Source organism: Phasianus colchicus, chromosome 15, assembly GCF_987193195.1.
Source record: "Phasianus colchicus chromosome 15, bPhaCol1.hap1.1, whole genome shotgun sequence".
Taxonomy (NCBI): Eukaryota; Metazoa; Chordata; class Aves; order Galliformes; family Phasianidae; genus Phasianus; species Phasianus colchicus.
This window is the reverse complement of record NC_143450.1, coordinates 2,169,213-2,191,010: the sequence shown is the minus strand read 5'-3', so window position 1 is coordinate 2,191,010 and position 21,798 is coordinate 2,169,213. Positions and strand designations below refer to the sequence as shown.

Below are 21,798 nucleotides of genomic sequence, written 5' to 3'. Positions count from 1 at the left end.
GCCGCTCTCCGCCGCCTCCTCCCGGCTGCGCTGCGCTGCGCTGGGCTCGGCCTCTCCCCGCCCGCAGCCGCTCGGCGACGCCTTGGCCACGAGCACCACCCTGCGGCCCGCGCCGGGACTGCTCCAGGGACGGGACGCGCTCCTGCCCGCGGCCTCTCGCCGCCGCACGCAGCGGAGAAGGAAGCAGAAAACACGCAGCACAACGCAGCGTCTGTCTCCAAATATTCGGTGGCGTTGCACTTTTAATTCAACATTTCCACACGCGGCGCGGCAATTAGTTTCTCTGTTTGGAGAACTGTATATTTCAAGGGGAACACATAAGACAATGCTCAATCACAATCCAAGCGGAAAAATGAAAATAAAATAAGTGAAAATTCATGCAGTCTAAGACAAAATCTGCACACCGTATTGTTCCTGCTGCTCTTCACTCCCATTGAGAAACCTCAGTAATATACCTGAATGTCATTGCTGCCAATGTCCAGGCCCTGAGCACACACAACAGGGAAGCGTGAGCAGGTTCAGTCAATTCTGGGATCTTAAAGGTCACTCGTTCCAGTAAAACAGCAGTCCCAGATTAAAACTGATTGCACAAAACTGATGGCCGCTTTTACACTCTTATCCCTGTTGCATTTCACACATTGTGCTCTGATAAAATTCCTGGATTTGTCTTACAATCCATCCGAACACAATGAATACTTCTTCCTTATCTGAGGATAAAGAGAAGGCTGAGGTCCTCAACACCTTTCTTTGCATCTCCCCTTAGGCAGATCATTTATTCTCAGGGAACATCAAGCCCGCATGTGGAAGTCTGGGATGCTACTTGGAATACACACCAGTGATTCAGGCAGAGACAGGGAGAGAGCTCCTTCTCCATCTGGACTGTTATAAGGCCACGGGGCCAGATGTGCTCCATCCTAGGGTGCTGAGGGAACTGGTGGAGTTGATTGCCGAGCTGCTCTCCACCATCTAGCAGCACTCCTGGTTATCTGGAGGTTGGAGGCTTGCCGATGTGACTCCCATCTACAAGAAGGGCTGTAAGGAGGATCCGGGAAACTACAGGCCTCTCAGCCTGACCTTGGTACCAGGTAAAGACATGGAGCAAATCATCTTGGGTGAGATCACATGGCACTTGCGTGGCATCCAGGGGATCTGGCCTCGCCAGCACATGAAAGGCAGGTTGTGTTTTACCAGCCTCATCTCCTTCTAGGACTGCATGACAAAACTCAAAGATGAGAGAAAAGATGTTGATGTAGTCTACCTAGACTTCAGCAAAGCCTTTGACACGGTCTCTCACAGTATTCTTCTGGGGAAACTGGCTGCCCGTGGCCTGGAAACAGGTATATCCTTCTTTGCGTAAGGATCTGGTTAGAGGGCTGTGCCCACCGAGTACTAGTTAATGGAGCAAAGACCAGTTGGTGCCTCACTACAAGCAGCGTCCCGCAGGGGTCGGTAATGGGGCCCATCTTGTTTAATGTCTTTATCGATGAACTAGATGAGGGGATTAAGCCCTCAGTAAGTTTGCAGATGACATCAAGTTGGGAGGTGGAGTTGATCTGCCTGGGAGTTGGGAGGCCCTTCAGAGGGATCTAGATAAGCTGGATCGCTGGGCTGAGGTGAATGAGATGAGCTAAAACAAGGCCAAGTGACGAGTCCTTCTCTTTGGCCACAATAACCCCATGCAGCACTGCAGGCTTGGGGATGGGTGGCTGGATGATTGTGAAGAGTTGGAGGTGTTGGTTGATGCTCGACTGAATATGAGATGACAGTGTGCTCAGGTGGCCAAGAGGGCCTGCAGCATCCTGGCCTGCACTAAAAATAGAGTGGCCAGCTGGAGCAGAGATGGAATCATCCCCCTGTACTCAGCACTGGGGAGGCCACACCTCGAGTACTGTGTTCAGTTTTGGGTCCCTCACTGCAAGAAAGACCTTGAGGCCATGGAATGTGTCCAGAGACGGGCAACGAAACTGGTGAGTTGACTGGAGCACAAGTCATACAAGGAGCAGCTGAGGGAGCTGGCACTGTTTAGTCTGGAGAAGAGGAGGCTCAGGGGAAGCCTCATTGCACTCTACAACTTCCTGAAGAGAGGTTGTGATGAGGAGGGGTTTGGCCCCTTCTCCCAGGCAAGAAACACGACCCGAGGAAATGGCCACAAGTTGTACAACAGGAGAAAAAACTTCTTGTCCCAGAGAGTGGTCAGGCACTGGAATGCCTGTCCAGAGGCTGCTCCAAAACCAGTTCTACATGCTTGTTACGTTCACTCTGAAAGCAGACACTAAAGTACTCATTCTCAGGATTCATTCAATTCTGTAAGCCTGGATGCCATTGCTGCCAATGTCCAGGTCATGAGCAGCCTCCATATGGAAACGTGTAACTGGTTCTCCCCTCTCAGGGATCTTAAAGGTTACCCGTTCGTCCAGGAAGACCGGTGAGTGGTCACTGATGGACAACTTCCTAAAAGGAGGTTGTGATGAGGAGGGGTTTGGCCTCTTCTTACAGGCAACAGACAGGACCGGAGGAAATGGCCGCAAAGTGTACCAGAGGAGGTTTGGGTTAGACATAAGGAAGAACTTATTGTCTCAGAGAGTGCACAGGCATTGGAGTCGCTGTCCAGGGAGGTGGTGGACTTGTCGTCCCTGGGCAGTGTTCATGAGGTGTCTAGATGAGGAGCTACAAGATATGGTTTAGTGCTTTTGGTAGCAAAGGTGACAGGAGGTCTGTTGAACTGGATGATGTTGCAGGTCCTTTCCAGTCTTGTGATTCTAAGATTCTATGATTCTATGGCTGCCCATGTAGGTCTTTCACCAACAGACAACCCCAAATCTTTCTCCAAGGGCTTCCTCTCAAGACAGTTCCGACCCAACCCGTATCTGTTCTCGAAGCAGATGTAGGACCGGCCGCTTGACTTGATTGGACTTCATGAGGTTGGCATGGGACACCTCTCCAGCCCCACCAGGTTCCTCTGGATGGCATCCCTTCCCTCTAGCAGTATGTCAATTGCATCACTCAGCTCTGTGTCATCTGCAGTACTGCTGAGCGTGCACTCAATTCCACTGGCCATGACACCTCCAAAGATGTTAAACACCACCACTCCCAGCTGTGATCCCTGAGGACAGACACACATCAGCGGTCTCCACCTGCACATCGCGGTATTGACTACAACTCTCTGAGCGTGACCATCCAGCCAATTCCTTGAGCATCGACTGGTCTGTCCATCACATCAATTTCTCTCCAATTTGCTGACCAGACGTCATGCGGAACCTTAGCAAACCTTTCACAAGTCCACATAGATGACATCAGTTGCTTTTCATTTCTCCACTGATGCTGTAAGTTCATCATGAAAGGCCACCAGGTTTGTCAGGCATGACTTGCCCTTGCTGAAGCCATGTTGGTTTCCAACAATCACCTCCTCTGTTCTCCAGGTGCCTCCAAAGGGTCTTCAGGATGATCTGCTCCACGATCTTGCCAGACACAGAGGCGAGACTGAGTGGCCTTCAAATCCCTGAATCTTCTTTTTTTCCCTTCTTCAAAATGGGGGTTATATGTCCAATTTTCCAACCAATGAGAACATCACCAGACTGCCATCACCCTTCAAATATGTTGGATAAAGGCTTGGCAACCTCATCTGCCTCAGAACCCGTGAATGGATCTCACTGGGTCCCACGCACTTGCGCATCTGCAGCTTCTTTAGATGATCACCAATTTGATCTTCACTGACAGCACACAGATCTTCCTCCTCCCAGTTCTTACCTTTGCAATCCGCACCTTGGTCCATGCAGCTAGAGCCCTGGCTGGGGAAGACTTTCACAATCATATCACAGAGAAACATCACTCTATTCACTGTCAGCATTTATTCACGTCATTACTTTTGGGCAGCATATCCATTTGTGAAGAACTATTATCAAGAATGAAATATAGGAGGAGTGACACTTCATCAAAAATCTTTCATGAACTCATTGAGATCTCAGTAAGAATTACAACCGCTGCAACCATACCAGCCTGATGCATTGGTTTCAGTGAAAAAAAACAACAAATTTTCCACTACTTTTATGCGTTTATTCACTTTTTATGGAGTTTACAGACAAATATGACAAACTGGAATGTGTTGTGACTTACATAATGATATTGTGGTATCAATGAGGCATGCCCTGAAAGCAATGCCTCCCATTTTATTGTGGAGCCCAAAGATAGACAAGGCGGATGTTGAAGTTATGGCAGCTGAGGCTGAAGCTTCCCACCAATATCCCATTACCTTCTGATATGTTTGGCAGATGGCAGCAGAGGGGCAGTCTGACAAAATGCCATGTGACAGAGAAGAATGTGAGAAACTATAATTGTCAATGAAATACTCCATGTAGATAATATTCCATCACGGACATTGAGCAACACTTGCTGAATGTTTATGGAGACCAGTCAGTAGATGTGAGCACCGTGAGCCAGTGAGTGCCGCATTTTAGCAGTAGCCACAGAGGGTCACCTCCACTGCTGCAGATTACTATGAGCACAATATACCAACTCCTGTACACCGCTGCTCAATATGCACAGCTGTGATGGTGATAATGATAAAAAATAGCATTTTGTAGCTGTGAATCTGCTCCAAACAACAGTGTTATTGTACTCATTGTCAAAGTTTCTATGGGAATAAATAGGAGGTATTACTTTCAGAGAAGTGTATTGATATGCAGACCAACACAATTCCTATTACCACAATGCAGCTCGGGCAAGACAGGGGGCTGCACAACATGCATGACGGTGTGTCCCAAAAATGACCCAATAGAACAGCTGAGCTGCAGGAGAATGCATCAGAATGGCTGCATAACAGCACGACTGGATGGAGAGACATCATGACCAGGAGGCAAAACACACAGCATTCACAGGGAGAAGCACAACTCGGCAACGCAAGAATGCAATGCCTGCACCTCTTGCAATGCACAGCTCCACACACAGCAAACCACAGCAGCACTCTCAAAACATGCTGCACATTTCTCTCTGACACTTTCCTGCACAGAACATGCAGGCAAACCTTCCTTCTCACTCAGCATTCTGGGAATGGGGGATGCCAATTGCAAATGCAGCTTCCCGCTCGAGCTCAAGGCCATTGCACACAGCCCTTCCTTTCTCCAGCCACAAGCACACCGGCTGTGCAGACTCACAGGTGCTACTGAATGGAACACCCAGAAAACTGCCCCACACACTGAGCCCTGCAGCTCTGCACTTCTGCGTCCCCCACACGCATAAGCATGGCCCAAATGATCACCCAGCACATGGGACACAAAATGAGCTGGGCACCGTGGAAAGAACCCCACTACAGAGGCAGTGCAGAAACTGACAGAACACATCATAATCCTGTCTTTCCATGACACGTATAAAACATGCATCGTGTTGTTGCTGCTTAAGGGAGTAGAGGGAACACGTAGCATTCAGGCAAATACAAACAACCAATCCCTCTTAGAGCTCCCTTAGACACTCAGATGCTGCCCAGTAGACTGCCAGTGGATCCTCAGCCATGCCAGTTCTGCCCCAGGTCTATCTGCTCTTGCTCCATCTCAAGTTAGAATTACTGAAGCATTTATGCAAAAGCACTCCAACACAAAAAGAATCTTTCACTGCAAAGGATAGCAGCACACACCGATGGCATTCAACATGAACAAAAATGAACTGACAGAGGGAACTTGCAAAATGGGGAAATGAAACAAAACTTTCTTACCCTCTTCATGACTGCCATTAACGTCAGACAATGCAGCCCATGTCCACAAAGCAAAGCTGCAACTCCCTGTGCATCGAGTGAACTTGGCTGGAAGTTCAAATATAGCAGGACAAAGGTATTTCCCGGCTGGAGCATTGGCAGGTCCCACTCTCCTCACTCACTGGCATGCCTGGAAAGGCTTTGATGAAAGCCCTCATCAGCTAAAGGAAGCCAACTGTTGCAACTGATGAACTCTGCTCGCTTAACAGATGGCACAAAATCCAGCCCTCACATCCTGCAAGCTCTGTCCTCATCCAAATGACAGATGGGCTGTCAGCATAAACACACGTGTGTGGACGTCTTGAAAGACAGGCAATTTCTGTTGTGGCAAGCGCAACAAGGCTGAGGGACTGAAATCTAGGTGAGACTCAGAAAGCACACTCTCACTTCCCTTGTTGTTATCCACACCTTCCAATTACAGTTACGTCCTTGTGAAATGGGATGTAAATTACAAATGCAGATCTAACCATGGGGCATGGAGTTAACTCTGAAATAACATAAACCGCTATAAACAAGGCATGAATCAGCTGCTAATGCAGACCCTGTGCTAACTAAAAGCCATTAAACTGTCCCACCGACTGCATCCCGGGGCTCTCGACATCAGCATCCCCCACGCTCACAGGGACAGCTGGGAAACGCTCCGCATCGTCGCCAGACACCCCCGTGCTGCAGCGCTGCGCTGGCAGGCTGGGGAGGACGGGCTTGAGGAACTTGAACTCGCTCTCGCCCGAGCCCGTGGTGAGGCTGAGCTCGTAGCAATAGGCGTGGGGCAGGGTCCCGGCAGCGGCCCCATCGGCCACGTAGCTCTGCACGCCGCTGGGGCCGACAAGCACGTGCCCGCTGCTCGGCTCCTTGCTCTTGCACGCCCTGCAAGCCGCAAAGGCCGCCGCCGACACCAAGAAGAGGAGCGACACCAAGACCAAGGCGACGATTAAAGAGGCGGTGAGGGAGCCGTCCTCGTCGTGTGCGCCGGGGCTCTGCTGCGGCAGCTGAGCGTCCCGGGAGCCGCGCAGGAGGAGCACGCTGAGCGCTGCGGTGGCCGACAGCGGCGGCCGCCCGTTGTCCCGCACCAGCACGACGAGCTTCTGCTTCGCCGCGTCCCTCTCCGTCGGCGCCCTCCTCAGGCGCACCTCCCCGCTTTGGGCGCCCACGGCAAACAGCCCCGGCTCCGTGGCCCTCAGCAGCGCGTACGAAAGCCACGAGTTCTGACCCGAGTCGGCGTCCACGGCCACCACTTTGCTCACCAGCTCCCCCGCTTCGGCCCACGCGGGCACCGGCTCGCTCCACGGAGGGCTGCCGTCCTGCGCGCTGGGGTGCAGCACCAGCGGCGCGTTGTCGTTCTCGTCCACCACCAGCAGGCGGACGCGGACGGTGCTGCTGAGGGGAGGGGACCCCGCGTCGGCAGCGCTCACCACCACCTCCAGCTGCCTCAGCTGCTCGTAGTCCAGCGGCCGCAGCACGAACACGCCTCCGTTCTCGGAGTTCACGGACACGCACGAGCAGGGCTCTCGCTCTGGCGGATGGGCCGGCACCAGGGAATAGCTCACCTTGCCGTTGGCTCCCGCGTCCGCGTCCGTTGCCTTCACGGCGCCGACGCGCAGCGCGGGGACGTTGTTCTCGTGCACGTACATGGTGTACGACGTCTGGTTGAAGACGGGGGCGTTGTCGTTGACGTCCGAGATGTCCACGCTGAACGTGTGGCTGCTGCTCAGAGGAGGAGACCCTGCATCTGCTGCCCTGACAACCACCGTCTGCTGGGCTCTCTCCTCCCGGTCCAACGTGCCCACGGTCACCAGCTCGTAGTAGTTCTTGAAGGCTGGCCGGAGCGAGAAGGAGAGCTGCTCTTCCAGGGCACAGCTGACCTGCCCATTCACACCGGAATCCTTGTCAGTGACAGAAAAGAGTGCGACCACTGTCCCAGGTGCTGCATTCTCAGGGATTGGGCTGCTGAAGGAACTGACCACGATCTCGGGTGCATTGTCGTTCACATCCACCACCTCCACAATCACCTTACACAGTGCTGACAGTCCTCCACCATCCACTGCCCGCACGCTGAGCTCGTATTTCTGTGCAACCTCGAAATCCAAAGGCTTTGTTATACCGATTTCACCACTACTGGGGTCAATGATGAATGCCGACTGGCTCTGGCCTACCGCTTGGCTGAACTGATAGGAAATGTCACCATTCAGTCCCACATCTGCATCAGTAGCCACCACTCGGAGAACCACAGAGCCCTCAGGGGCATTTTCCGAAATCTGCCCAATGTAAAGCTTCTGCGTGAAGATGGGAGCATTGTCATTTGCATCCAGAACAACAACGTGGATTTGAGAGGAACCTGACCGCGGTGGAGAACCCCCATCTGAGGCAACGAGAGTGAAATCCATCTCTGGCATCTCCTCCCTGTCTAGTGGCTTTTCCAAAACAAGTTGAAGAGCATTATCACTTTCACTGTGAGTGCGGTAAGAGACACTGAAATACACGTTCTCAGGAACGATGCTGTAAGCCTGGATGTCATTGCTGCCAATGTCCAGGTCCTGAGCCTCATCCAAAGGGAATCGGGAGCCCGGGTCGCTGGTTTCAGGGATCTTAAAAGTCACCCGTTCGTCCGGGAAGACCGGCGAGTGGTCGTTGATGTCCTCCACCGACACCTCAATGGGAAAGAACTGTAGCGGGTCGGCGAGCAGCAACTCGAAGGCGAGCGTGCAGGTGCGGGAGCGGCCGCACATCTCCTCCCGATCGAGCCGCTCGGCGACAACGAGGCGGCCGCTGCCGCGCTCCAAGCGAAAGTGCTGCCGGCCGGCCGGCGAGGCGATGCGCGCCCGGCGAGCCGAGAGCTGCGCCGGGGCCAGCCCCGCGTCCTGCGCCACGTCGGCCACCGGCGAGCCGCTCTCGCCCTCCTCGGCCACGGAGTAGCGGATGGGCTCGCAGCGAACGCCCAGCAAAGGCACGCCCAGCAAAGCCCACACACACACCACTTGCCTCGCAGCCGCCATGGCGGGGCGGCGGACAGCCTCCGGCCGGACGGCCTCCCTCCCCGCTCGCCTCCCTCGCCGCCTCTCGCCGAGTGCGGACGGAGCCCGGCGGCAGCGCGGCCGCCACGGCCCGCCGGCGGCTCACGCGGACCTCACGGCAGCACGGACAACGGCTCGCCGCCGCTCTCCGCCGCCGCTCTCCTCCGCCGCTCTCCGCCGCCGCTCTCCGCCGCCGCTCTCCGCCGCCTCCTCCCGGCTGCGCTGCGCTGCGCTGGGCTCGGCCTCTCCCCGCCCGCAGCCGCTCGGCGACGCCTTGGCCACGAGCACCACCCTGCGGCCCGCGCCGGGACTGCTCCGGGGACGGGACGCGCTCCTGCCCGCGGCCTCTCGCCGCCGCACGCAGCGGAGAAGGAAGCAGAAAATACGCAGCACAACGCAGCGTCAGAATCTCCAAATATTCAGTGGTGTTGCATTTTTAATTAAACATTTCCACACCCGGCGCCGCACTCTTCAGCTTGAAAAACTGTATATTTCAAGGGGAACACATAAGACAATGCTCAATCACAATCCAAGCAGAAAAATGAAAATAAAATAAATGAAAATTCATGCAGTCTAAGACAAAATCTGCACACCGTATTGTTCCTGCTGCTTTTCTCTCTCATTGAGAATCCTCAGTAATATACCTGAATGTCGTTGCTGCCCATGTCCAGGCCCTGAGCACACACAACAGGGAAACATGAGCCAGCTCCAGTAAATTCTGGGATCTTAAAGGTCACTCGTTCCAGTAAAACAGCAGTCCCAGAATGAAAGTGATTGCACAAAACTGATGGCCACTTTTACACTCTTGTCACTGTTCCATTTGCACACGTGCTCGATAAAATTCCTGGATTTGTCTTGCAGTCTACCCACACACAATGAATACTTCTTCCTTATCTGAGGATAAAGAGAAGGCTGAGGTCCTCAACACCTTCTCTGCATCTCCCCTTAGGCAGATCATTTATTCTCAGGGAACATCAAGCCCACATGAGGAAGTATGGGATGCAACACGGAATACACACCATTTATTCAGGCAGAGACAGGGAGAGAGTTCCTCCTCCATCTGGACTGTCACTGTCACACTGGCCCCAGGCCAGATGGGTTCCATCCTGCAGTGCTGAGGGATCTGGTGGAGGTGATTGTTGAGCCGCTCGCCACCATCTACCAACGCTCCTGGTTGGCTGCAGAGGTCCCAGAGGATTGGAGGCTTGCCGATGTGACTCCCATCTACAAGAAGGGCTGCAAGGAGAATGCAGGGAACTACAGGCCTCTCAGCCTGACCTTGGTACCAGGTAAATTCATGGAGCAAATCATCTTGGGTGAGATCACACGGCACATCCAGGGGATTTAGCTCAAGCAGCATGGGTTCATGAAAGGTAGGTCATGCTGGACCAACCTCATCTCCTCCTACAACTGTTTAACCAAATTGGTAGATGAGGGAATGACTGTTGATGTAGTCTACCTAGACTTCAGCAAAGCCTTTGACACGGTCTCTCACAGTATTCTTCTGGGGAAACTGGCTGCCCGTGGCCTGGAAACAGGTATATCCTTCTTTGGGTAAGGAACTGGTTAGAGGGCTGTGCCCAACGAGTACTAGTTAATGGAGATCAGTCCAGTTGGTGACCCATTAGAAGTGGTGTTGCCCAGGTATTGGTACTAGGGCCCATCTTGTTTAATATCTTTATTGATGACCTAGATGAGGGGATTGAGTGTACCCTCAGCAAGTTTGCAGATGACACCATGTTGGGAGGCGGTGTCAATCTGCCTGAGGGTAGGGAGGCCCTTCAGAGGGTTTTAGATAAGCTGGATCACTGGGCTGAGGTGAATGGCATGAGCTAAAACAAGGCCAAGTGCTGGGTTCTGCTCTTTGTCCACAATTACCCCATGCAGAGCTATAGGCTTGGGGCTGAGTGGCTGGATGATTGTGAAGAGGAAAGGGACCTGGGGGTGTTGGCTGATGCTTGGCTGAATATGAGATGACAGTGTGCCCAAGAGGGCCAACAAAACCCTGGCCTGCACTAGAAATAATGTGGCCAGCTGGAGCAGGGAGGGAATCATCCCCCTGTACTCAGCACTGGGGAGGCCACACCTCGAGTACTGTGTTCAGTTTTGGGCCCCTCACTACAAGAAAGACATTGAGGCCATGGAGCGTGTCCAGAGAAGGGAAACAAAACTGGTGAGTTGACTGGAGCACAAGTCATACAAGGAGCAGCTGAGGGAGCTGGCACTGTTTAGTCTGGAGAAGAGCAGGCTCAGGGGAGACCTCATTGCACTCTACAACTTCCTGAAGAGAAGTTGTGATGAGGAGGGGTTTGGCCCCTTCTCCCAGGCAACAAACATGACCCGAGGAAATGGCCACAAGTTGTACCAGAGGAGAAAGAACTTCTTGTCTCAGAGAGTGGTCAGCCTGGTCACTGGAATGCCTGTCCAGAGGCTTCTCCAAAACCAGTTCTACATACTTGTTACTTTCACTCTGAATGAAGACACTAAAGAACTCATTCTCGGGAACAATTCTGTAAGCCTGGATGCCATTGCTGCCAATGTTCAGGTTATAAGCAGCTTCCACAGGGAAACGTGTAACTGGGTCTCCCCTCTCAGGGATCTTAAAGGTTACCCATTCATCCAGGAAGACCGGTGAGTGGTCACTGATGGACAACTTCCTGAAGGGAGGTTGGGATGAGGAGGGGTTTGGTCTCTTCTCCCAGGCAACAGACAGGACCGGAGGAAATGACTGCAAGTTGTACCAGAGGAGGTTTGAGTTAGACATAAGGAAGAACTTTTTTGTCTCAGAGAGTGGTCAGGCACTGGAATAGCTGTCCAAGGAGGTGGTGGACTCGTCGTCCCTGTGCAGTGTTCAAGAGGCATCTGGATGAGGAGCTACAAGATATGGTTCAGAGCTTTTGGCAGCAAAGGTGACAGGAGGACAGTAGAACTAGATGATGTTGCAGGTCCATTCCAGTCTTGTGATTCTATGATTCTAAGATTCTATGGCTGCCCATGTAGGTCTTTCATCAATAGACAACCCCAAATCTTTCTCCACGGACATGTTAAAGATGTTAAACAACACCACTCCCAGCAGTGATCCCTGAGGACAGACACACATCAACTGTCTCCACCTGCACAGTGCGGTATTGACTACAACTCTCTGAGCGTGACCATCCAGCCAATTCCTTGAGCACCGACTGGTCTGTCCATCACATCAATTTCTCTCCAATTTGCTGACCAGATGTCATGCGGAACCTTAATAAACCTTTCACAAGTCCACACAGATGACATCAGTTGCTTTTCATTTCTCCACTGATGCTGTAAGTTCATCATGAAAGGCCACCAGGTTTGTCAGGCATGACTTGTCCTTGCTGAAGCCATGTTGGTTTCCAACAATCACCTCCTCTGTTCTCCAGGTGCCTCCAAAGGGTCTTCAGGATGATCTGCTCCACGATCTTGCCAGACACAGAGGCGAGACTGAGTGGCCTTCAAATCCCTGAATCTTCTTTTTTTCCCTTCTTCAAAATGGGGGTTATATGTCCAATTTTCCAACCAATGAGAACATCACCAGACTGCCATCACCCTTCAAATATGTTGGATAAAGGCTTGGCAACCTCATCTGCCTCAGAACCCGTGAATGGATCTCACTGGGTCCCACGCACTTGCGCATCTGCAGCTTCTTTAGATGATCACCAATTTGATCTTCACTGACAGAATGCAGATCTTCCTCCTCCCAGTTCTTACCTTTGCAATCCGCACCTTGGTCCATGCAGCTAGAGCCCTGGCTGGGGAAGACTTTCACAATCATATCAAAGAGAAACATCACTGAATTCACCGTCACCATTTATTCACGTCATTACTCTTGGGCAGCATATCCATTTGTGAAGAACTATTATCAAGAATGAAATATAGGAGGAGTGACATTTCATCAAAAATCTTTCATGAAGTCATTGAGATCTCAGTAAGAACTGCAACCGCTGCAACCAAACCAGCCTGATGCATTGGTTTCAGTGAAAAAAAGCATCAAACATCCCATTAATTTTATGGACTTGTTCACTTTTAATGGAGTTTACAGACAAATATGACAAACTTAAATGTTTTCTTACTTACATAATGATATTGATGACGGATGCTCTGAAAGCATTGCCTCCCATTTTATTGTGAAGCCCAAAGATAGCCAAGGCAGATTTTGAAGGTATGGCAGCCGAGGTTGAATTTTCTCACCAATATCCCATTGCCTTTTGTTACCGTTTGGCAGATGACAGCAGAGGGGCAGTCTGACAAAATGCCATCTGATATAGAAGAATGTGAGAAACTCCAATTATCAATGAATTACTCCATGCAGAAAATATTCCATCATGGATTTGAGCAACATTTGCTGAATGTTTATGTAGTCCAGTCAGTGGATGTGAGCACCGTGAACCAGTGAGTGCTGCGTTTTAGCAGTAGCAACAGAGGGTCACCTCGACTACTGAAGATTACTATGAGCACAATATACAGACACCTGTGCACCACTGGCCAATATGCATGGCTGTGATGGTGACTATGATAAAAAATAGCATTTTGTAGATGTGAATCTGCTCCAAACCACAGTTATTGAACTCATTGTTGAAGTTTCTATGGGAATAAATAGGAGGCATTACTTTCAGAGCAGTGCATCGATATGCAGACCAATACTATTCCTATTAGCACACTGCAGCCCAGGCAAAACAGAGGTCTGCATGCCTATGTGTTATGGTGTGTCCTAACACCACGAGTGCAGCTGTGTTGCTGGCTGCTGCACTCAGCAATGACCCAGATGAACAGCTGAGCTGCAAGAGAATGCATCAGAGTGGCTGCAGAAGGGCACATCTGGATGGAGAGACATCATGACCAGGAGGCAAAACACACAGCATTCACAGGTAGAAGCACAACTCAGCAGAGCAAGAATGCAATGCCTGCAGCCCTTGAAATGCATGGCTCCACACATAGCACACCACAGCAGCACTCTCAAAACATGCTGCACATTTCTCTATGACACTTTCCTGAAGAGAACACGCACGTAAGCCTTCCTTCTCACTCAGCATTCTGGGAATGGGGGATGCAAATGGCCAATGCAGCTTCCCTCTGGAGCTCAATACCTTTGCACACAGCCCTTCCTTTCTCCAGCCACAAGGACATCGGCTGTACAGACTCAGTGCTAATGAAGGGAACACTCAGAAAACTGCCCCACACACTGAACCCCACAGCTCTGCACTTCTGCATCCTCCACACGCATAAGCATGGCCCAAATGATCACCCAGCACATGGGACACCAAATGAGCTGGGCACCGTGCAAAGAACCCCACTACAGAGGCAGTGCAGAAACTGACAGAACACATCGTAATCCTGTCTTTCCATGACACGTATAAAACATGCATTGTGTTGTTGCTGCTTAAGGGAGTAGAGGGAACACGTAGCATTCAGGCAAATACAAACAACCAATCCCTCTTAGAGCTCTCTTAGACACTGAGATGCTGCCCAGTAGACTGCCAGTGGATCCTCAGCCATGCCAGTTCTGCCCCAGGTCTATCTGCTCTTGCTCCATCTCAAGTTAGAATTACTGAAGCATTTATGCAAAAGCACTCCAACACAAAAAGAATCTTTCACTGCAAAGGATAGCAGCACACACCGATGGCATTCAACATGAACAAAAATGAACTGACAGAGGGAACTTGCAAAAAGGGGAAATGAAACAAAACTTTCTTACCCTCTTCATGACTGCCATTAACGTCAGACAATGCAGCCCACGTTCAAAAAGCGAAGCTGCAACTCCCTGTGCATCGAGTGAACTTGGCTGGAAGTTCAAATATAGCAGGACAAAGGTATTTCCAGGCTGGAGCATTGGTAGGTCCCACTCTCCTCACTCACTGGCGTGCCTGGAAAGGCTTTGATGAAAGACCACATCAGCTAAATGAAGCCAACCGTTGCAACTGATGAACTCTGCTCGCTTAACAGATGGCACAAAATCCAGCCCTCACATCCTGCAAGCTCTGTCCTCATCCAGGTGACAGATGGGCTGTCAGCATAAACACACGTGTGTGGACGTCTTGAAAGACAGGCAATTTCTGTTGTGGCAAGCGCAACAAGGCTGAGGGACTGAAATCTAGGTGAGACTCAGAAAGAACACTCTCCCTTTTCCCTATCCACAGCTTCCAATTACAGTTACGTTCCTTGTGAAATGGGATGTAATCTACAAATGCAGATCTAACCATGGGGACATGGAGTTAACTCTGAAATAACATAAGCCACTATAAACAAGGCATGAATCAGCTGCTAATGCAGAGCCAGTGCTAACTAAAAGCCGTTAAACTGTCCCACCGACTGCATCCCGGGGCTCTCGACATCAGCTTCCCCCACGCTCACAGGGACAGCAGGGAAACGCTCCGCATCGTCGCCAGACACCCCCGTGCTGCAGCGCTGCGCTGGCAGGCTGGGGAGGACGGGCTTGAGGAACTTGAACTCGCTCTCGCCCGAGCCCGTGGTGAGGCTGAGCTCGTAGCAATAGGCGTGGGGCAGGGTCCCGGCAGCGGCCCCATCGGCCACGTAGCTCTGCACGCCGCTGGGGCCGTCAAGCACGTGCCCGCTGTTCGGCTCCTTGCTCTTGCACGCCCTGCAAGCCGCAAAGGCCGCCGCCGACACCAAGAAGAGGAGCGACACCAAGACCAAGGCGACGATTAAAGAGGCGGTGAGGGAGCCGTCCTCGTCGTGTGCGCCGGGGCTCTGCTGCGGCAGCTGAGCGTCCCGGGAGCCGCGCAGGAGGAGCACGCTGAGCGCTGCGGTGGCCGACAGCGGCGGCCGCCCGTTGTCCCGCACCAGCACGACGAGCTTCTGCTTCGCCGCGTCCCGCTCCGTCGGCGCCCTCCTCAGGCGCACCTCCCCGCTTTGGGCGCCCACGGCAAACAGCCCCGGCTCCGTGGCCCTCAGCAGCGCGTACGAAAGCCACGAGTTCTGACCCGAGTCGGCGTCCACGGCCACCACTTTGCTCACCAGCTCCCCCGCTTCGGCCCACGCGGGCACCGGCTCGCTCCACGGAGGGCTGCCGTCCTGCGCGCTGGGGTGCAGCACCAGCGGCGCGTTGTCGTTCTCGTCCACCACCAGCAGGCGGACGCGGACGGTGCTGCTGAGGGGAGGGGACCCCGCGTCGGCAGCGCTCACCACCACCTCCAGCTGCCTCAGCTGCTCGTAGTCCAGCGGCCGCAGCACGAACACGCCTCCGTTCTCGGAGTTCACGGACACGCACGAGCAGGGCTCTCGCTCTGGCGGATGGGCCGGCACCAGGGAATAGCTCACCTTGCCGTTGGCTCCCGCGTCCGCGTCCGTTGCCTTCACGGCGCCGACGCGCAGCGCGGGGACGTTGTTCTCGTGCACGTACATGGTGTACGACGTCTGGTTGAAGACGGGGGCGTTGTCGTTGACGTCCGAGATGTCCACGCTGAACGTGTGGCTGCTGCTCAGAGGAGGAGACCCTGCATCTGCTGCCCTGACAACCACCGTCTGCTGGGCTCTCTCCTCCCGGTCCAACGTGCCCACGGTCACCAGCTCGTAGTAGTTCTTGAAGGCTGGCCGGAGCGAGAAGGAGAGCTGCTCTTCCAGGGCACAGCTGATCTGCCCATTCACACCGGAATCCTTGTCAGTGACAGAAAAGAGTGCGACCACTGTCCCAGGTGCTGCATTCTCAGGGATAGGGTTGCTGAAGGAACTGACCACGATCTCGGGTGCATTGTCGTTCACATCCACCACCTCCACTATCACATTGCACATGGCTGAGAGGCCCCCACCGTCAATTGCCTGGACGGTGAACTCATGTATTTGTGTGGTCTCAAAATCTAAGGGCTCTGCAATTTCAATTTCACCTGTTTTGGAATTAATTGCGAACAGTGAATGGCTACGTCCAGCTGATTGGCTAAACTGATAGGAAATGTCACCATTAACACCCTCATCTGCATCGTTGGCCACCACTCGGAGAACCACAGAGCCCTCAGGGGCATTTTCCAAAACACGACCAATATACTCCTTCTCAGTGAAGACGGGTGCATTGTCATTTGCATCCAGAACTATGATGTGGATTTGGGTGGAACCAGCTCTGGGTGGAGAGCCCCCATCCGTGGCAACGAGAGTGAAATCCAACTCAGGCTGCTCCTCTCTGTCCAGAGGCTTTTGCAAAACCAGCTCTATATACTTAGCACTCTCACTCTGCAGGAAGACAGAGAAGTACTCGTTCTCAGGAACGATGCTGTAAGCCTGGATGTCATTGCTGCCAATGTCCAGGTCCCGAGCAGCCTCCACAGGGAAACAGGAGCCCGGGTCGCTGGTTTCAGGGATCTTAAAAGTCACTCGTTCGTCCGGGAAGACCGGCGAGTGATCATTGATGTCCTCCACCGACACCTCAATGGGAAAGAACTGCAGCGGGTCGGCGAGCAGCAGCTCGAAGGCGAGTGTGCAGGTGCGGGAGCGGCCGCACATCTCCTCCCGATCGAGCCGCTCGGCGACAACGAGGCGGCCGCTGCCGCGCTCTAAGCGAAAGTGCTGCCGGCCGGCCGGAGAGGCGATGCGCGCCCGGCGAGCCGAGAGCTGCGCCGGGGCCAGCCCCGCGTCCTGCACCACGTCGGCCACCGGCGAGCCGCTCTCGCCCTCCTCGGCCACGGAGTAGCGGATGGGCTCGCAGCGAACGCCCAGCAAAGGCACGCCCAGCAAAGCCCACACACACACCACTTGCCTCGCAGCCGCCATGGCGGGGCGGCGGACAGCCTCCGGCCGGACGGCCTCCCTCCCCGCTCGCCTCCCTCGCCGCCTCTCGCCGAGTGCGGACGGAGCCCGGCGGCAGCGCGGCCGCCACGGCCCGCCGGCGGCTCACGCGGACCTCACGGCAGCACGGACAACGGCTCGCCGCCGCTCTCCGCCGCCGCTCTCCGCCGCCGCTCTCCGCCGCCGCTCTCCGCCGCCGCTCTCCGCCGCCGCTCTCCGCCGCCGCTCTCCGCCGCCTCCTCCCGGCTGCGCTGCGCTGCGCTGCGCTGGGCTCGGCCTCTCCCCGCCCGCAGCCGCTCGGCGACGCCTTGGCCACGAGCACCACCCTGCGGCCCGCGCCGGGACTGCTCCGGGGACGGGACGCGCTCCTGCCCGCGGCCTCTCGCCGCCGCACGCAGCGGAGAAGGAAGCAGAAAACACGCAGCACAACGCAGCGTCAGAATCTCCAAATATTCAATGGCGTTGCGCTTTTAATTAAACATTTCCACACGCGGCGCGGCACTGAGGTGTTCTCCTTGGAGAACATATAGTTCAAGGGGAACACATAAGATAATGCTCAATCAAAATCCATGCAGAAAAATCAAAATGAATCAAATGAAAATTCATGCAATCTAAGACAAGCTCTGCACACTGTATTGTTACTGCTGCTCTTCACTCTCATTGAGAATCCTCAGCAATAAACCTTACTGTCGTTGCTGCCAATGTCCAGGCCCTGAGCACACACAACAGGGAAACATGAGCAGGTTCAGTAAATTCTGGGATTTTAAAGGTCACTCGTTCCAGTAAAACAGCAGTCCCAGATTAAAAGTGATTGCACAAAACTGATGGCCGCTTTTACACTCTTGTCACTGTTCCATTTCACACATTGTGCTCTGATAAAATTCCTGGATTTGTCTTACAATCCATCCGAACACAATGAATACTTTATCTGAGGATAAAGAGAAGGCTGAGGTCCTCAACACCTTTCTTTGCATCTCCCCTTAGGCAGATCATCTATCCTCAGGGAACATCAAGCCCACATGTGGAAGTCTGGGATGCTACTCGGAATACACACCAGTGATTCAGGCAGAGACAGGGAGAGAGCTTCTTCTCCATCTGGACTGTCACAAGTCCATGGGGACAGATGGGTTCCATCCTACACTGCTGAGGGAGCTGGTGGAGGTGATTGCTGAGCCGCTCGCCACCATCTACCAGCGCTGCTGCTTGTCTGCAGAGGTCCCAGAGGATTGGAGGCTTCTCAAAGTGACTCCCACGTACAAGAAGGGCTGTAAGGATGATCTGGGGAACTACAGGCCTGTCAACCTGACTTCGGTACCAGGGAAAGTCATGGAGCAAATCATCTTGGGTGAGATCACACGGCATGTCTGTGGCATACGGAAGATCAGGACCAGCCTTTATGTGTTCATGAAAGTCCGTTCATGCTTTACCAACCTCATATGCCAGTCTGGTCAAGACTGGGTGACCGGTCAACAGGAAAACGCTGTTGATGTAGTCTACCTAGACTTCAGCAAAGCCTTTGACACAGTCTCTCACAGTATTCTTCTGGGGAAACTGGCTGCCCGTGGCTTGGACAGGTACACACTTCTTTGGGTAAGGAGCTGCCTAGAGGGCCATGCCCATCGAGTACTGGTTATTGGAGATCAGTCCAGATGGCAACCTGTTTCATGGGTTGTCCCCCAGGGGTCGGTACTCCGCTCCATCTTTATTGATGTCCTAGATGAAAAGATTGAGAGAACCCTCAGTAAGTCTGCAGATGACATCAAGCTGGGAGGTGGTGCTGATCTACCTGGGAGTTGGGAGGCCTCTCAGAGGGATCTAGATAAGCTGGATCGCTGGGCTGAGGTGAATGAGATGAGGTTCAGCAAGGCCAAGTGACGAGTCCTTCTCTTTGGCCACAATAACCCCACGCAGCACTGCAGGCTTGGGGATGGGTGGCTGGATGACTGTGAAGAGGAGAAGGACCTGGGGATGTTGGTTGATGCTCGGCTGAACATGAAGCAGTAGTGTGCACAGGTGGCCAAGAGGGACAACACCATCCTGGCCTGCACTAGAAATAGTGTGGCCAGCTGGAGCAGGGAGGGAATCATCCCCCTCTATTCAGCACTGGATAGGCTGCAACTTGAGTACTGTGTTCAGTTTTTAGCCCCTCACTACAAGAAAGACATTGAGGCCATGGAATGTGTCCAGAGAATGTGTTGAGGTCAATGAAACTGGTGAGTTGTCTGGATCACAAATCTTATGAGGAGCAGATGAGGGAGCTGGGATTGTTTAGTCTGGAGAAGAGGAGGCTCAGGGGACACCTCATGGCACTCTACAACTTCCTGAAGGGAGTTGTGAGGAGGAGGGGTTTGGGCTCGTTTACCAGGCAACGAACATGATCCGAGAAAATGGCCACAAGCTGTACAACAGGAGAAGGACATTTTTTTGTCTCAGAGAGTGGTCAGGCACTGGAATGGCTGTCCAGAGGCTTCTCCAAAACCAGTTCTACATACTTGTTACTTTCACTCTGAATGAAGACACTAAAGTACTCGTTCTCAGGAAGTATTCTGTAAGCCTGGATGCCATTGTTGCCAATGTCCGGGTCATGAGCAGCTTCCACAGGGAAATGTGTAACTGGTTCTCCCCTCTCAGGGATCTTAAAGGTTACCCGTTCGTCCAGGAAGACCGGTGAGTGGTCACTGATGGACAACTTCCTAAAAGGAGATTGTGATGAGGAGGGGTTTACCCTCTTCTCCCAGGGAACAGACAGGACGCAAGGAAATGGTCGGAAAGTGTACCAGAGGAGGTTTGGGATAGACATAAGGAAGAACGTTTTGTCTCAGAGAGTGGTCAGGCACTGGAATGGCTGCCCAGGGAGGTGGTGGTGTCGCCGTCCCTGGACAGTGTTCAAGAGGCGTCTGGATGAGGAGCTACAAGATATGGTTCAGTGCTTTTGGTAGCAAAGGTATTAGGATGTCAATTGGACTGGATGATCTTGCAGGTCCTTTCCAATCTTGTGATTCTATGATTCAATGATTCTACGGCTGCCCATGTAGGTCTTTCACCAATAGACAACCCAAAATCATTCTCCACGGACTTCCTCTCAAGACAGTTCCTACCCAACCTGTATCTGTTCTTGAAGCAGACATAGGACCGGCTGCTTGACTTGGTAGGACATCATGAGATTGGCATGGGTCACCTCTCCAGGCCCACCAGGTTCCTCTGGATGGCATCCCTTCCCTCAAGCATACCAACTGCGTCACTCAGCTCTGTGTCATCTGCAATACTGCTGAGCGTGCACTCAATTCCACTGGCCATGGCACGTCCAAAGATGTTAAATAACACCACTCCCAGCAGTGATCCCTGAGGACAGACACGCAACAGTATTGTTACTGCTGATTTTCACTGTCATTGAGAAATCACAGCAAGACAGAACTAAAGGGATGACACCAAAAAGATGGCCACTTCTACACGTTTGTCACTGTTCCATTTGCACACATTGTGCTCTCAGACAATTCCCGGATTTGCCTTACAATCCATCCAAACACACTGAACATATTTTCTTTTTCTGAGGATAAGGAGAAGGCTGAGGTTCTCAACGCTTTCTTTATATATGCCTTTAATAGGCAGATCAGTTATCCTCAGAGAACTTTATGCCCTGATCTGGAAGTCTTGCATGCTACTCAGAATACACACTGTTGATTCAGGCAGAGACAGGGAGAGAGCTCCTTCTCCGTGTGAACTGTCATAAGGCCACGGGGCATCAACTGTCTCCACCCGCACATCACGGTATTGACTACAACTCTCTGAGCGTGACCATCCAGCCAATTCCTTGAGCACTGACAGGTCTGTCCATCACATCAATTTCTCTCCAATTTGCTGACCAGACGTCATGCGGAACCTTAATAAACCTTTCACAAGTCCACATAGATGACATCAGTTGCTTTTCATCTATCCATTGATGCTGTAAGTTCATCATGAAAGGCAACCAGGTTTGTCAGGCATGACTTGCCCTTGCTGAAGCCATGTTGGTTTCCAACAATCACCTCCTCTGTTCTCCAGGTGCCTCCAAAGGGTCTTCAAAATGATCTGCTCCACGATCTTGCCAGGCACAGAGGTGAGACTGAGTGGCCTTCAAATCCCTGCATCTTCTTTTTTTCCCTTCTTCAACATGAGGGTTATATTTCCCATTTTCCAATCAGTGAGAACTTCACCAGATTGCCATCACCCTTCAAATATTTTGGATAAAGGCTTGGCAACCTCATTCGCCTCCGAACCCGTGAATGGATCTCACTGGGTCCCATGCACTTGTGCGCC

The 21,798-nt window shown here is 52.7% G+C and overlaps 2 protein-coding genes across 2 annotated transcripts; both read right to left on the bottom strand.

Annotated features, from left to right (window-relative positions):
- Positions 1 to 4,933: 4,933 nt before the first annotated feature.
- LOC149915858 (protocadherin beta-15-like) lies at positions 4,934 to 8,906 on the bottom strand. The gene has a single exon (XM_090150972.1). The coding sequence runs from the start codon at positions 8,734 to 8,736 to the stop codon at positions 6,295 to 6,297; it is 2,442 nt and encodes an 813-aa protein (XP_090007098.1). The 5' UTR covers positions 8,737 to 8,906; the 3' UTR covers positions 4,934 to 6,294.
- Positions 8,907 to 12,903: 3,997 nt separating this feature from the next.
- Positions 12,904 to 17,670, bottom strand: LOC116241751 (protocadherin beta-15-like). The gene has a single exon (XM_031612286.2). It carries the CDS (start codon positions 17,485 to 17,487, stop codon positions 15,052 to 15,054), a length of 2,436 nt encoding a protein of 811 aa, XP_031468146.2. The 5' UTR covers positions 17,488 to 17,670; the 3' UTR covers positions 12,904 to 15,051.
- Between the last annotated feature and the right edge of the window lie 4,128 nt (positions 17,671 to 21,798).

Excerpts from the sequence above, each read along its gene's own strand:
- LOC149915858 (XM_090150972.1), bottom strand. The coding sequence starts at position 8,736 with ATGGCGGCTGCGAGGCAAGTGGTGTGTGTGTGGGCTTTGCTGGGCGTG.
- LOC116241751 (XM_031612286.2), bottom strand. The coding sequence starts at position 17,487 with ATGGCGGCTGCGAGGCAAGTGGTGTGTGTGTGGGCTTTGCTGGGCGTG.